Source organism: Drosophila willistoni, unplaced genomic scaffold, assembly GCF_018902025.1.
Source record: "Drosophila willistoni isolate 14030-0811.24 unplaced genomic scaffold, UCI_dwil_1.1 Seg169, whole genome shotgun sequence".
NCBI classification, from domain to species: Eukaryota; Metazoa; Arthropoda; class Insecta; order Diptera; family Drosophilidae; genus Drosophila; species Drosophila willistoni.
The window spans coordinates 922,868-939,178 of NW_025814128.1; the positions used below are offsets into that span (position 1 = coordinate 922,868).

Sequence of the window (16,311 nt, forward strand, 5' to 3'; positions counted from 1 at the left end):
TGGAAAAATTGTCGTCTGGAGCATCAGCATTAAAAAATGACTTTTATGTTGATGATTGTCTCACAGGAGCAGACAGTTTACCAGAAGCCCTGCAAATAAGACAAGAGATAATAGAAATCTTGAGACCTAAGGGTTTCAACCTGCGAAAATGGTGTTCAAATAGCAGTCAACTTCTAAAGGAAATTCCAAAGGAAGATACGATCGCTGACATCAATCAAGTGTCAAAACATTGGGAATCATATGGGCACCCAAAGAAGATCAATTATGTGGAAAGGCTCAAAGACATACAAAATGAATAACCAGACGAGTGGTACTATCTGAAGTCGGTCAAATCTTTGATCCTCTAGGACTGTTCGCACCGGTAGTGGTAAGAGCGAAAATGTTTCTTCAACATATTGCTACCGAACGAATTGAGATGGATGGTGACCTACCGCCGTATTTGGAGAAGCAATGGGAAGCCTACCGAGAGGATGTACATGTAAACCACATGAAAATTCCAAGGCATATTTTTGATGGCAAGGTCCCCACTACAAAGGAATTGCATACAAGTTAACTTTCGCATTACCATGCGAAAGCTACCTTACGATTTCGTAAGGATTTATTGCAAATGATATTTACCCAAATAATGATCCTGGACAATTACAAAACATTACAATCGCTTTTATTTAATATTTAGTATCTTAGAGCTAGCTGATTAAGGGTTCTTGTTTCTTTGCTGGTTGCAACCAGAATAATTCTTAACGCTACCGCCCAGAAGTGCCAAAGCTCCCTAGCTGGCCCTAAGTTGCTGACGCAGCGCGAATGACCGTCCAACGGTCGCACGCGCATCCGGTGTCACCGCTGGCTCTTGCGCAAGCGGTTGGTATTTCTGCGTTTCCATCCTTTCTGCTGAGCCAGCAATCCACGCTGAGCCAGCAGTTTGTGTGAGGGGCAGGTTGTGTGAGGGGCAGGGTGGCCTGATGTTAGTGGGCAGAGTTCATGGTGTTAACTCCTCCCCCTCCAGAGATCTGCGTCCCGCAGATTAGGGTGAAGGCGACGGACTGGCCTTTTCTGGTATCGCCAGGCCTCTTGTGGACGTCATTTTTCTCCAGGCAATGTATAACATGATACCGACACACGCAGTTCCAATGGCTTCTGTTAATAAAGATATTTTTAGCTTTCTTGATACATCGTATAGTTTTCTTAGATTTTGTGTAGAAAATTCGTGAACATATTGCAGCGTCGGGGTGTAACTTAAGGCTGTTATGTTGGAGAGAACCGCAGGCATTGCGGTAAGGGCAGAAGCAGATCGGCTGGAATAAGTCTTCCTTCCGATGGTTTTTGTTTCGTTTTGGAGTTTGATAATGAAGGAGCCCTGGAGTCTTCGTTGTCCCGAGGAGGTGGTCACTGTTCCATTAAAGCCAGTGAGGAACACCGTGCTTTCGTCCATCAGTGTAACCGATTCCTGTGCGTCCCTTAGGTAATGGCATTGTGCGTTGCCGCCCTTGATGAGCCGTGGGATGCAGCCTTCCTCGTTTAGCCTGCGCAGGTTTTCTTCTTGACAAACCGTTGTATTGCCAATGGAGAGGCAATTTCCAAGGACCTCATAGGTTTCGGTTGGGTCCACTGCTATCAGGTTGGCATCCAAGACGATTTTGCGACCCTCACGGACTGTGGGGAGTAGGTGAAGTAACTTGTACCTCCTGTCGGTCACCTTGGGAATGGCTAGGACGTAGAGCAGGAAGGTCCCATTGGACATGACCGTTGGGCGGGAGAATTCAATGGCCTCGACCGCGTTCTGGTACGGGAGTCCCATTACTTCGTTTAGGATATCATCTACTTCCTTTCCGTTTAGTAGGTCCGTGTTCACCGCTCCCGTTTTAGCTAATTGGCATGCTCTGGTCACTTCATGGACTTGCCTTGCCAAAATCATGGCCTTATGTAACGTCGCAGTGGCAGCGTGTATGTCTCCGTCTATCGAGTTGACTTTTCCGATGATCCCATTTAGTTCTTCCAGAGTCCGATATGTAGCCTCGAAAAGCTTTTCGTTGATGCGGACTTGCTGGTTATTGCCTGCAACAAGACCATCCTGGGTCTTCAGAGCCGCATTCCAGTCGGCCGCATCTGGGGAGCCAGCAATCCATTTCCATGCTGAACCGAGCCATTCCACGGCCCTAGGTCTCCGGGCCGGTGTGGAAAGCAATCTTCCAGTATCCTCTTCAGCCTGATCCAAGTAGTGGTCCGCTATCATCCTTGTACGCTGGTCGGATAGCAGTGTGGATTCCTCCCGCGTGGTTTGGATTGCCTGTTGGAACTCCAGCAGATTTATGACGTGAATCAGCCGAAACACGCCGCTAACCCGCCAGACGTATCCCTGCTGAAGGGGAATTACCGGAGAGTCGTAATTGAAGAAATGGGCAGCACTTGCCTGCTGCAACATCACCATTGCCATCCTTGAAGACGAAGAGAGTTAGTAATACTTATAATATGAATTTTCTTAGGGCTAAGTATTGGTATTGGTTTCCACCTGGTTCGTGAAGAGTGCTTTCTTAATTCTTAAATATTTCTCAATTTTTGTTGGCTTTCTATATATTTTTGCCTGCTTCTTTTTTTTTTTTACTTGTATTTTCTTGTTTTTTGTTTTTTATTATTTTTTTTATGTTGTTGTCTTTATGGAAATGGGTTGATGAGGTGGGGCGATTTCCTATCTACTCATTCTTTTGCTTTAGATTTCAGATGGGCTTTGTGGAATACCTTGCCCGTCTTTGTTTTTACTGTGGCCCTTCTATCCTCCTGTACTTCCTCAATGTTGAATAGGTTTTTCTCTTTTCCCTTAATCTGTTTGTTTCTGACAAAGATTTCCTCCCCTTGTTTATATTCAACTTGTTTCTTTTTCCCTTTATTCCGCCTGCGGATAACCGCCTCCTGTTTCGCTTGTAAGAGGCCGGTTATATCCTCTAAAGTGTTACGTCTAAAATCCGTCAAGCCTTGATAATTTATCCTAGCCGTTCTGTCTAGGAAAATATCAACTGGCTTTTTCCCGATGACGGAGTGGATTGAATTATTGTACCTATCGACAGCCATGGGTACGAGTTCGGATACTTTGAGAGTTGAGAACTCGGACTTGAGGCATCTATAGATTTCGAGGAATGTCGAGTGGAATCGTTCCACTTGCCCATTGACCTCGCTCCGTTGGGTGGGAGTATGATATACGACTATGTCCAGTAGTTTAAGGTAATTGAGGACTGTGGGGCAAAGGAGCCCTCGTTCATTGTCCGTTACCAAGATTTTGGGTGCCGTGAAATAGTGCAGCACCTCCGCCAATCTTTCACGCAGGTGGAGGGCTGACTTTGACTCTATGGGAAATAGTTTGGCAAATTTTGAAAATTTGTCAATGCAGCTGAGAAATTTTTGTTTTTCCAACGCGAAGATGTCTATATGGAGGATTTCGCACGGGTATGTTGGAATTGGAGTAGGTTCCAATAATGGTTGATTGGGGTGGCGGTCGTATTTATGTAACTTGCATGTTTTGCAGGCTGCCACAATATTTCTGATTCTACTCGCCATTTTTGGGAAATAGACCCGCTCTAGTAGCTGAAGTCTTATTTCATTGGAATTTCTGTGAGCCCTCTGGTGTTCCTCAGTGATGATTCCGCAAATCGCATCGTCATCAGTCAAATCGGTCACCATCCTTTGCGTGATGCGAAGTTTGTAGCCCGTGAATGATTCGAGGTAACACGTTTGCAGAAGTTGCAGATGTGTATCCGGGATTTTAATTCCGTTTATTAGGGACGGGCTAAGGTAAGCCTTCAGTATGGTGTCCAATTCTGCAGTAGTAAATGTTCTGATGGGCAGTAGGTGCCGAGTGAAGCCGGCATGCGGTGAGACGCATTCATAGTCTGAACAAGCGGGATCAAAGACAATCTGATTCCTGAATGCATTGATGGGGACCTCGACATGTGGAACAAGATCAGATGCGTCTTGAAGTGCGCTGTGCGCCGTTGCCAATGAGTCAGTGTCATTGTCCAAGGTGCCGAGGATATTCAAATTTAGTTGGTTTGGTAATTTTTCAAGCGAGTCGTACGAGATTCTTGACAACGCATCCGCTACCACGTTCGCTTTCCCTGGTTTGTAGATTAGCTCGTGGTCGTATTCTTCTATCCTAGACTTCCAACGCTTAAGTTTGGCGTTGAAATTGCTATTCCCCATGGCATAAATCAGTGGTTGGTGGTCAGTGTATATTTTTAAAGATGCGGTTCCGTATAAATAGGTCCTGAGGCTGTCCAGTGCCCAGATGATTGCCAACATTTCTCTCTCGATTGTGGCGTAGTTTTCTTCTGTCCGACTAAGTGCCCTTGAGAGATAGGTAATGGGCCTATCATTGTTTGCGGTAATCTGTGATAAAACGGCCCCGAGGGCGACGTTTGACGCATCTGTGGTGAGATGGAAAGGTTTCGAAAAGTCAGGGAAGGCTAACACCTCCGATGAGGAGAGAAGCGTTTTCAAATCGCGGAAAGCTTGCATTGCCTCCTCGTCTAGTGTAATTAAAACTTTTTTTGATTGCGAGGATTTAACTTGGGCACCGCCCGCACGCGTCAGGTTGGTAAGCGGTTTCGCGATTCTAGCGTAATCTTTTATAAATTTCCTGTAGTAGGAGGTCATACCTAAGAAAGACTTGAGCTCCTTTAGATTTTTTGGGGGTTGTATTTTTAGGATTGCATTGACTTTTTTGTCATCGACTTTGATGCCATCCCCCGTTACGATGTAGCCTAGGAATTCGACTTGTTTCTGCAGGAAGTGCGTTTTTTCGAGGTTCACCTGCAGGCCTACATCACGAAGTCTGGTAAGTATTGTAGTTAAGTTCGACCAATGGTCTTCGTAGGATGAACTGAAAACAATTATGTCGTCGATGTACACGTAGCATATTTTCCCGATGTACTCCCTGAGTACATCGTCTATCATTCTTTGGAAGATGGCGGGGGCATTCTTAAGCCCGAAAGGTAATCTAAGAAATTCATATTTTCCGTTCAAGGTTGAAAAAGCGGTCTTTGGAATGTCCGCGGGATTCATGTGAATCTGGTGGAAACCCGAAGTTAGATCAATGGTGGTAAAAAGCTTCGCCTTGCCTAAGCTAGCTAACGTGGAAGTAATGTCTGGGATTGGGTATCTATCGGACACCGTCACCGCATTTAGTCTTTTGTAGTCAATCACCATGCGGTATTGTTTCTCCCCGTTGGGCTTTGGTTTCTTTTCAACCACCCATACTGGAGAGTTATACGGGCTTTCCGACGGCCGGATCATACCCTCGTGCAGGAGTTTCGTAACCTGGTTTTCAACTTCCTGTCTCATGTGGACTGGATATGGATAGAATCTGGTGTAAACGGCATCCTCCGTTCGGGTGCGGATGGATGCTTTAATTTGGGTTTCTACGGCTCCACCAGGGGCCACAGGGCCGAAGACGGATGAAAAGCTTTTGAGTAGGGCTTCCAGGGTGGGCCCGACTTCTTTCGGGTGGTCCTCGTCTAAGAGGAAATTGAGTTGGGTTGATAAGCGGTTTAGGAGAGGTATCGCTACCCCGGGCTGAATAGTTAATGTGTCAAGTTCCCTGTCAATTTTAGCCTTCAGGTGTCTTAACGTATCATCACCGATAATACCATCAAAGCTGTTCAGGTTCGGTAACGTGTAGAATGTTAGTTGAGTGTTGTTGCCCAAAGGGGCGAAAAAGGGGCCGGTTGTAGATTTGGATACTTTAATAGGGCCTCCGGCTGACTGCACTAGGAATGGGGTCTGCAAAGCCGAAGCCCCGTCAGATAGTTCCCGACTAATAAAATTTCTGTTTGCGCCAGTATCAATGAGAAACTGTCGCACTACCCCATTCCTATCTTCGTACTCTATGTATGGTACGCTTGAGAGGCCATGCCCATAAAATTTATTTGATCTTGGATCACGAGGTCATCGGGGTGCGGTGGGGCCACATGGGCTGCACCCTCATCTCGCTCGTTAACCGCGATCGTCGGCATTTCTTCGTACAACTGTTCGTTACTCGGAGGAGCCTCAATAGGCCTTGGGGCGCAGTCTACTCCATTAGGATCGGACACGTTTGGTGCTTCCACATGGAATAGATACTGTGCTTTTTTGAAGGGGTTAGTTGACTCGCTGGGGCTTCTCTTGACGCCCCCTTCCACTCCCTGGTTTGGGAATCGAGTCCTGGACTGGCTTGAGGTTGCCGGTTCCATTTTGATGGCCGGCCTGGTAATTTGTTGGCTTCGGAAGCCACTAGACACCGACGGGGGCTGGTGTGGGGCCGCGGTTCTATGATTTGCATAGGTCACGGGGTTGTTGAATCTTGGGGAAAAATTATTGGGTGGATATTGCTGCCGGTAAACGGCCCGTTGTTGATACGGTGGCCTAACGGGAGCGGTCGAGGAAGCTAAGTTCTTCGTGTACATGACGTTATCTAACTCCTGAGCGATTGAAAATGCCTCTGGCAATGTTCTAGGGCGATTTACAGTGATCAACCCCGCCATTTCTTGGGGTAGCCCTCTTATGAAGACCCGTAAGGCTCTTTCGCGGTACGAGCCTATGAGAGCTTCAAGCACTCCCTTGGCGTGTCCTGCATTCCTGAGTTTTGCTACGATCAAAGAGAGATGCCTGTTGATGTTGTTATAATATCCCTCCAAGTTCCCATCACCGCGGACTAGCATACTCATCTGATATTCTAAAGTCCCTATGTCCCTTTTGTCCTCATAATTCGAGGCAAGGACCTTCCTGATTTCTGGCCAGTCGTCATCTGCTACGTCGCTAGAGATCAACATCTCGTCCGCCCTGCCTTCTATCTTCGACCTCAGGTGGAGGACGACGGCCCTATATATCAGCTTATCTCTTGCTACCTCATAATCCCGAACTATGGATTCAGCTTGCCTGATCCAGGTTGGATACTGGGCAGCTTCTCCCGTAAAGGGCCTTATTTCCTTGACGCAATCTGGTAAAGTTGCTATCTGCTTTAGGTCGAATTCGGTTAGGGCTTTGGATAGCGGTTTGTCCACTACGACTACGGGTTCTGAGTTTTTTCCTTCTAAAATTAACACCTTTTCTTTTTGCTGTCTTAGCTCCTCCGTAAGGGAGGCTACCTGAGCGAGTAGGGTGGAAATGGCCACTTTCATCTCGTCCATTTTTTGAGAGGGAGAAAAAAAAATTGGAATTCAATACGAAAGAATAGGATGGAATAGTGTGATATCTTTCAAATTAACTTTTTTTATTTATTTTTTTTTTTTTTTTTTTTTTATTGGTTGGTTGATTGATAAAGTATTTGCAAGTAAAACAATTACAAGCAAAAAAAAATGACACAAAATCCTCTTCTTTTTATTTTTTTTATTTTATTTTATATATTTTTTTTTAAAAAAAAGAAGGGATAGATTTTTTTGACAAAATAATTGTACTGAATGATTTTAGGTTTTTATTAAATCTGAGCACTCTTCACTCACCTGGGTTATTGTTGTTAGTATGGTTTTATTGAAATGATGGTGTGGTTTGTGTGGTGGTCCCTCCTTACAGGGTCAGCGTTTTTCTGTTAACGAAATTTCAAAATAATTAGTACAATGTAGGGGTTTTGTTGTGTTTTTGTTTTTTCCTTTTTTTTTATATAAGTCTAATATACTCGGGTCAGCATTAAAAAAAAATTCTTGAATTTGCTTTAGTTTGCATTTTTCATTACTGCATTGCTAGTTTTTTGTTTATTTGTTGGTATTTAATTTTCGAGTTCATTTTTTCTTCTGTTTCTTTTTGCTGTCATTCTCTTTTCTTTATTGCTGAGCGAGTATTATTTCGTTTTATTTTTTTGTTGTGCGCGTGAGCTGCCTGTTGCTGTGTCCCCCTTTGTCAGTAAGGGGAGGCTCCATTTTTCCTTTTTAGCCCAATTACGAGCCTACTTAGGTAGGAGTGGCTCCACGTCTCCGTTTGAAGGGGACACTTTCGGTGGAAGACACAGCCAGCGGCCAATACTCACTTATCGCGACAAAGCATTTTCTTAAAACTATTTTATTCACATTTCTTTATTTGTTTGTTTGCTTAAATTCTAACATTCTGCCACTCGCAACCAATAGCTGCCGCAGTGGTTTGAGTGTGTGGATAACAGCTCCACCTTTCACTCTTATTTGGTTTTTTTTCTCTTTTTTTTTTATTTTTATTATCTTGTTTGTATTTCTTTTGTTTTTCTCTTAAGGAGAGGGAGAAAAAAAAAGAGACCGCCTCATTCACCAATCACTTGCACAAACCGGGTGCCCCTCGGGCAAGCCGCACTGACAACCACTGGTAACTGAGTTGAGTTACTTAATGAATAGTTATCCCTCAACGGGGTTTTGAACCCCGGGCCCCCCGCTTATCAGGCGGTAGCCATCCACTTCATATTTTTGAGGCCATTCAGTTTTCACTCACTTTAACTTAAAAAAAATTACACTACAGCTCCGTCTTGTCAGGCGGCTGCCAGAGGCTTTGTTTTATTTTTTCATAATCTTTTTTCACTTTTGTTTTGTATTATTCTTTTAATGTTTTCACCGGCACTCGCGATTGGTTTTTTTTTGAGGCGGTCCCTGCTCGGGCGCCAGTTAACTTTCGCATTACCATGCGAAAGCTACCTTACGATTTCGTAAGGATTTATTGCAAATGATATTTACCCAAATAATGATCCTGGACAATTACAAAACATTACAATCGCTTTTATTTAATATTTAGTATCTTAGAGCTAGCTGATTAAGGGTTCTTGTTTCTTTGCTGGTTGCAACCAGAATAATTCTTAACGCTACCGCCCAGAAGTGCCAAAGCTCCCTAGCTGGCCCTAAGTTGCTGACGCAGCGCGAATGACCGTCCAACGGTCGCACGCGCATCCGGTGTCACCGCTGGCTCTTGCGCAAGCGGTTGGTATTTCTGCGTTTCCATCCTTTCTGCTGAGCCAGCAATCCACGCTGAGCCAGCAGTTTGTGTGAGGGGCAGGTTGTGTGAGGGGCAGGGTGACCTGATGTTAGTGGGCAGAGTTCATGGTGTTAACTTACATTTGTTGATGCATCAGAAAAGGCGTATGGTGCGGCAGTTTATGTCCGATCAACCTTTAAATAGGGCCAAATTTTGGTCAGATTGTTCTGAAGCTGAACTCACGGATAGAGTTCGACAGGATCTCCAATTCGGATCAGAAAGTGTGGAATCATTTCTCTGGTCAGACTCAACAGTAGTACTCTCGTGGATTAATTCACGGGCATAACATATCCACACGTTTGTGGCTAATCGGTTGACAAAAATACACGCAGTATCACATCCAAGGCAATGGCGGCATGTGTCATCAGCGCTCAACGCAGCTGATGTTCTGTCTCGAGGCATATCAGCAGTTCAGCTTAGCACACATACATTATGATTGTATGGACCACTATTTCTGCATGGACCACAACGTGGCTGGCCAGCACCATTTAAGCCTACGGAGCACACGATGGATACCGCTGAGAAGAAAACCAAGGTATTCAGCATGGTGACTGCCACGGCAAACAACAAGAGTGAATGGATATATACGGTAAATCACAGAAATTCGTTTTACCGGTTACAGCGAATAGTGGCGTATGTGCTACGGTTTTGTCACAAGCAGAACAGGAAACCAACGGCTCAGTTAGAGTTGGAAGAGTTGGACCAAGCACGGAGAGTGATCATTAAGCAAATTCAAGAAACAGGATTTGCATATGAATTACGGCACTTAAAGAAACGACCTGATCAACCGCTAGATCGCAAAAGCACGGTGGCAACATTGTCACTAATACTGGATGAACATTAAATCATACGAGTAGCAACTCGGCTACAACAAGCACCAGTATCAACGGAAACAAGGAATCCATATCTCTTGCCGTATAATGATCCGGTGGTAAAAATGATGCTACGGAAACTTCATAAAGAGAATCTTCATTGTGGACATGAGGCACTACGCGGAATAGCTCGGCAACAGTACCACATCAGTAAGGTGAAACCGATGGTCCGGAATGTGATCCAGGGCTGCGTAGTATGCACCAAGTACCGGCCTCAGTTCTTTAAACAAGTCATGGGCGACTTGCCTGAGCATCGGGTATCTCAGAATAGACCCTTTCTCAATGCCGGAGTAGACTATTGTGGAACATTCTGGATCCACCATAAGGTTCGAGGAAAACGTCCCGACAAAGCCTACATTGCAGTATTTGTATACTTTGCAACCAAGGCAGTACACTTGGAGTAGGTCGGAGACCTGTCCACCTCCTCATTTGTGAGCGCGCTTCAGCGCTTTATTGGGCGTAGAGGAAGGTGCCAGACATTATACTGCGATAATGCAACAAACTTTGTTGGAGCAAACAACCAACTTAAGGAACTGACCGATACAATACACTCAGAAACGGCAGCAGGTAGTATCAAGGAATTGTGCAATCAAAAAGGAGTGCAATTTAAGTTCTTACCACCACGGTCTCCACATTTCGGAGGATTATGGGAAGCTGCGGTAAAGTCCGCTAAGCATTTACTGTTGAAAAACGTATCGACAGCAAACTTAACGTTTGCAATGTTGAAGCAGTGCTAAACTCTCGTCCGTTAACCCCAAACTCCGACGATCCCAACGACTTGACAGCTCCAACCCCAGGCCACCTATTGATTGGAGAACCATTAGTAGCCCAACCAGATGCAGACCCAATAACACAGCGATCGTTTCCAGAGCAATGGGAATTAGTGCAACGGCTTAAGCATACATTCTGGACACAATGGTCTTAAGAGTACCTACAAGAATTGCAGGGTACATCCAAGTGGAAAAAACCATATAACAATGTCAAAGAAGGCATGATGGTAATTCTAAAGGAGGATAATGTGCCAATTTTGCAGTGGCCAATTGGACGAATTGTTAAATTATATCCAGGACTGGATGGATACATCCTCGTGGTAGACGTTAAAACAGCCAGAGGCACCTACAAGAGGGCTATCCATAAATTGGCTCCCTTGCTTAGAGAGACGGCGACAAAACGTAAGATCGAGGCAGATGACACAGAATCGACTTCCCAAGAAGACCCTGTTATCGAGGACACCGCAGAACCAGAGACAAAACGACGGATGTCGATCGGTCTGCCACCGTTGGCAATGACGATCTGCCTAATGCTGTTGTTTTTTCCTATAGCATTTGCTCAAAGAACTAATATAACTCGATGGCAACGTCTGACTGGACTATTGTGGCATTCTACGATCTCGAACCATATTGGGCCGACTTGAAGACATTTTCAGACGGAGTAGTAAAGGGTGGAGAAATATGCCTGTTAATGAAGGTTCCAGAGGCATGCACCGCAATGCAGAGGCACTTCGAGCATGTCAACTCAGAGCTACGGACAGGAAATGATCTCCTTCACATAGAACGCCAACGACGATCGCCTTTAGATATAATTGGGAACATTGCGAACGGCTTATTTGGTGTGCTGGACTCAAAGTATGCAACAGAGATGTCAGGCACCATACGAAAAGTTAAATCAAATGAAGAGTACTTATTGAACTTGCTGCAAAAGCAGACATCTGTAATTGACTCAACGATAAATATCATTAAGCGAGACGAAGCCACGATTGAAAATCAGATGAAACTAATGAAACAACAAATGAACGACATGACCAAGGTCCAGGACAATGCGGTAAAGGCATTGCAATGGTATATCACGCTAACTACTCAGATGACAGTTATTGCAGGGAATTTGCAACGAATTCAAACCGAAATTTCCCGAGTATTTACAGATGCCCATCATAGCAAAATAAGCCCGTTACTACTATCACCAGGCCAGCTTCGGTTTGGTTTGGATTTGACAGTTCCAGATAACGACGTCTTGCAATTATATGGCTTAATGAAGGCACAAGGCACAATCGCAAACAATCATGTGATATTTAAGGTCACATTTCCATTAGTGGCAACGCAGGCAGTGCAACTGTATAACCTGGTACCCATTCCAGCAATTGGAACTCATGGAATTGTAATCATGAACATTAAAATTCCCATCATTGCTGTCAACAAGGAACAGAATCAATACATTGGGCTCTCAAGGGCCGATTTGGAACAATGCCATCAGCTCAACAACGAGCAATATATTTGTTTTGATAAACAAACGACGTTTACGGCTAATAGCAACTGTGAGTTCCAGCTATTCAAAAACACAAAATCATCAACTTGTCAAATACAACACACCAACGGGTCATTCATGTGGTACGACATCACAAAAATCAGTGGATTTTTGCCACCACTAGACCAATTGAACTCGCAGTGACCTGTGACGATAATATACAAGGTGTCACTATTAAGAAGACTGGATTGTTAACTCTACACCCGACGTGTACAGCAAGGAGTTCTGCTATACGATTAACAGGTCACCGTATAACTACGACAAACACAATGAAATTGTCATATGTCCGATTTGGCAACTTCAGTATTGGCCCAACAAAAGTAGCGCCAACAACAACACAATTCACAAAGATGCAGCTAAGCTACGACGAACTAAGCAACATTCAAGGAAAACTGGAAACTAAGCAAAACTGGAAATTGCCAGAAGACCCCAGCCAGCCGGCTCACCATGTTATCGTCTCCTACGTAGCGCTAACAATACCATTGCTTCTTGTGATGGTATATGGAATAAGAAGATGCTGACAACCCCCAAGACACAATGGTCCAGAGCAGATAACCGTGAGGATCGTCAATCCCATACTTACTGCTCGTCAATCCAATCCCTTACTGCAGTAAGCCCAGCCCCCAGCAATTTTGCGGTCAACGTTGGATAACGTTGAAAAGGTGTTCAACGGCCGGGAGTATGTTGATGTTTAGATTATATAAAATAAGCTAACATTAAGACAATTATAATATAGAACAAATGGAAATGTATGTCAATTAAGTATGCAACCCGATTATAGATATCGATGGCTCATCAGTCATAAGTAGATCTGATATGGTCAGCAGTAAACAATAAAGGCCTAGTTAATTAAGCTGCTATGGTTAGCTATTATCAATAAAAACGTACTTTGCTGACCTAACACTATGTCGAACTATGCACCAGTGAGCTCGCTATTTTGTACTATAAAAGAAATGCATTATTCTTAGTAAGATCAGATACCAATTGTAGCTACATCGGGTGTGCATCGCTGTGTCTTTGTCCCCCATCTCTACCTTTGGAATCTCACTCCGAGGTCCACCCAATTTATGTGTTGGTTGCGACAACCTTTAGTCACTACTGGTTTATGTGCTAGTGCCTATATATATATATAAATAAATAAACATTTAATAACTTCAAGAAACACTAACGTCTTTCATTGAACAGTCACTTTTCTATTTCCCTGTACTTCTTCTTTACCGTATAACTTTTTTTCCTTACCCTTGAACTGCTTATTTTTAACAAAGACTGTTTCCCCTTCGGCGTACTGAATGGGTTTTTTGTTTTTAACTTGTCTATTAATGGCAAGTTCTTGTCGACGTTCGATCAGCCACCTGATGTCCTCAAATGTCTCGCGTTTGAAATTTGTTAGCCCTTGATAATTTATTCGGGAAACCCTGTCACCGAGTGGACCGAGCTATTATACCTATCAACTGACATAGGCACGAGTTCAGTTACCTTAAGTAACAGAAACTCTATTTTTAACACCTGTAGATTTCTAAGAATGTTGAATGAAATCTTTCGACATGACCGTTTACTTCGCTTCGCTGCGTTGGGGTGTGGTATACCTCTATTTCCAATGATCTTAGGTAATTATGAACTGTTGGACAAAGGAGGCCGATACATGGGACGGGGTCGGTAGTAAGGGATGTTTGTGCGTGTGTGCCAAGTTTCGTTAGAGGCGTATGCTAGGGAGGGCTTCCCAGCTGAAATAACAATTTCCAGTTCTAGAGCTGCAGAATAAGCTTCTCCTAACGTTTTTGGGTGCTTAGCTGTTACCAAAGCCGATAATTGTGGTGACAATCCCCTTACAAATGCGCGCAAGGCCCTTTCGAGGTACGAATTAATTAACGCTTCAAGAGCTTCTCTACTGTGATTCTCGCTCTAAAGCTGCACTATAATAAGTGAAAGATGCTTGTTGATCTGGGAGTAAAATGCTTCTAGGGTCTAGTTATTTCGGACTATCACACTCATTTGGTATTCCAAAGTTCCTAGGTCTCTTTTGTCCTCATAATGGGAGGCTAATGCCGCCCTTATTTCCTCCCAACTATCATTGCATATGTAGAGCATCTCATCTGCTTCGCCCTGTATTTTGGATCTCAGATGGAGAACCACTGATCTATACATAGACTTGTCCCTGATTACCTGATAATCCTGGATGATTATATCTGCTCTTCGTATCTACGCGGAAAACATAGAGCCTTCGCCTGAAAATATTTCTATCTCCTTTACGCAATCGGGGAGGGTTGCAACGAAGTTATTGACAAAAGTCACTGTTTTCGACCGATCGTTCCTATGGGAGCTATATGATAAAGTCACCCGATCTTGATCAAATTTAACACAGCCGTTTATATGTGTAATAAATTCATAAATATTTAATTTCACGACAATAGCTCAGAAAATAACAAAGTTATTGAGAAAAGTCACTGTTCGTGACTTTGCAATTTGTATGGGAGCTATATGATATAGTAGTCCGAACCGGCTGAATCCGATGTATACATATATGTGCAGTATAAAGAAGTCCACGTGCAAAATTTCAGCTCTGTAACTCTAAAAGTCTAGGAGGAGATCGCGTCGATCCAGACGGACGGACGGACGGACTTTGCGTTGCACACTTCTGACCAAAATTAATAAATTCTTTTTGCAAGTGTATACATATTATTATTTTTAATTTGTATATTAATAAAAATCAAAAAATAAAGGCAATTTTAAGTTTTTTTATTAAAAAATCAAAGAAGTATCATTGCAATCCTTGCCAATAATATTTAAACATGTTAACAATTTTTTTCTGTAACTCAATTCATCAATACATCCAAAGCTTAAAAGTCCCTTTTTGATTGTATGTGTCCATGCATTTTCATAAGTCAGCGTTGGGCATGCATACACATACAGTTTATGTTGATTTCGAGCAGTGACGTAGTAGGCTGGCGGCCGCTCTGTCGACAGCTTTTGAGCAGAGTCGATTTATATTGACTGTAACTTGTGTTCTATTCATCCGATCTTATTAAAATTTTGGATCCAATGTTTGATGTCGAAAACTATCACATAAGTGAATTAATTTGGGGTATTCAAACTCAATCACGTATTTTTCTTATATCACTGTATGATCCAGCCAATTTGCAGGAAATAAAAAGCCAAGATAATAAATGTCGTTTGTCAAAGACTATTCTAAAAAAGAAAGCTTCTGTTTTGTGACTGTGACTGTCGTGTTTTTGGTAGCTTCTGATTTTTTATCAATATTAATTGTTTCCCTCAATTTTAAATTGCGTTGGGTTCCTTTACGGTTTCGCCGGTGTGTTTTGATTAACACCCTTGTGTTTTTTGCATTATTTGCCAAATTAATTAGTTTATTTCTGTGTTAGTGTTTGGTGTATTTTATTCTTTCCCCCGTCATCATACCAATCATACTATCAGTGCCAGTGTTTTTTATACCATGTTATATTAAAGTCGCTAAAATGTATGTAACAGGCAGAAGGAAGCTTTTCCTACCCCATATATTATATAAATTCTTGATCAGTCATTTTTGCCTTGTCCGTATACACATAGATTGTGGGGACTATAAGAGCTAGAAGCACCAAAATATTTTCTAGATTCGTGGACTATGTACAGTGATCAAGTTGGTTTCAAATTTTAAGCAAAAGTTTTTTTTTTAAAGACTATTCTAGCTAGAGACAGGCGCAAACTTTGTATGTGTAAAAACTGGAGTATCTTCCGTAAAATTCTACCTTCTGCAATTAAATGAATAAAACATACCAAAACCAAATAAATACTTAGAAACATACCAAATTTGATTAAAATCGGACTAAAAATAGCGAAGCTATGCCTATAAGCATTTTTCCATAAGGCTGGAGTTGGCCGTTGACTGGGGACGGCGCATGTGTGCTCATATGTTTGAGTGAGCGAGATACTGAGTTATGCTTGTAAGAAGCATGTGAACAGAATTTTTTATAAATACATAAATGCATTTAAAAATTCAATGCAAGCTTGTTTCATAGAAGTTTCCTATCGAGAAGTTTCCCAACAAGTGTACCCTTGATACATAGATAATTCTGAGATGACTGTGACAGCTTACATTGGTAATATATGTTCGGCTAAGGTGTTCGGTTCAAAAGTGTAAGTGTAGGTTTTATAGGACCCACGAAATATCCTTTTTTTAAATGAATACCAGATTGGG

General features: G+C 42.9%; 1 protein-coding gene across 2 annotated transcripts; it reads right to left on the reverse strand.

Moving 5' to 3' along the window:
- Positions 1-608: 608 nt before the first annotated feature.
- On the reverse strand, positions 609-9,072 carry LOC111519632. Of its 2 annotated transcripts, XM_023181289.2 has the most exons (3): positions 8,652-9,072; positions 7,532-7,546; positions 609-2,432 (listed from the first exon to the last, which is right to left on the reverse strand). In XM_023181289.2, exons 1-3 carry the CDS (start codon positions 8,681-8,683, stop codon positions 1,022-1,024), a joined length of 1,458 nt encoding a protein of 485 aa, XP_023037057.2. In that variant the 5' UTR covers positions 8,684-9,072; the 3' UTR covers positions 609-1,021. The 2 variants fall into 2 exon arrangements, with proteins under 2 accessions (XP_023037057.2, XP_046868524.1); XM_047012568.1 differs by lacking the exons at positions 7,532-7,546; positions 8,652-9,072 and adding an exon at positions 2,507-2,591.
- Positions 9,073-16,311: the final 7,239 nt, after the last annotated feature.

Bases quoted from the DNA above. Each gene is read 5' to 3' on its own strand.
- LOC111519632 (XM_023181289.2), bottom strand. From the start codon at position 8,683: ATGTTTTGTAATTGTCCAGGATCATTATTTGG.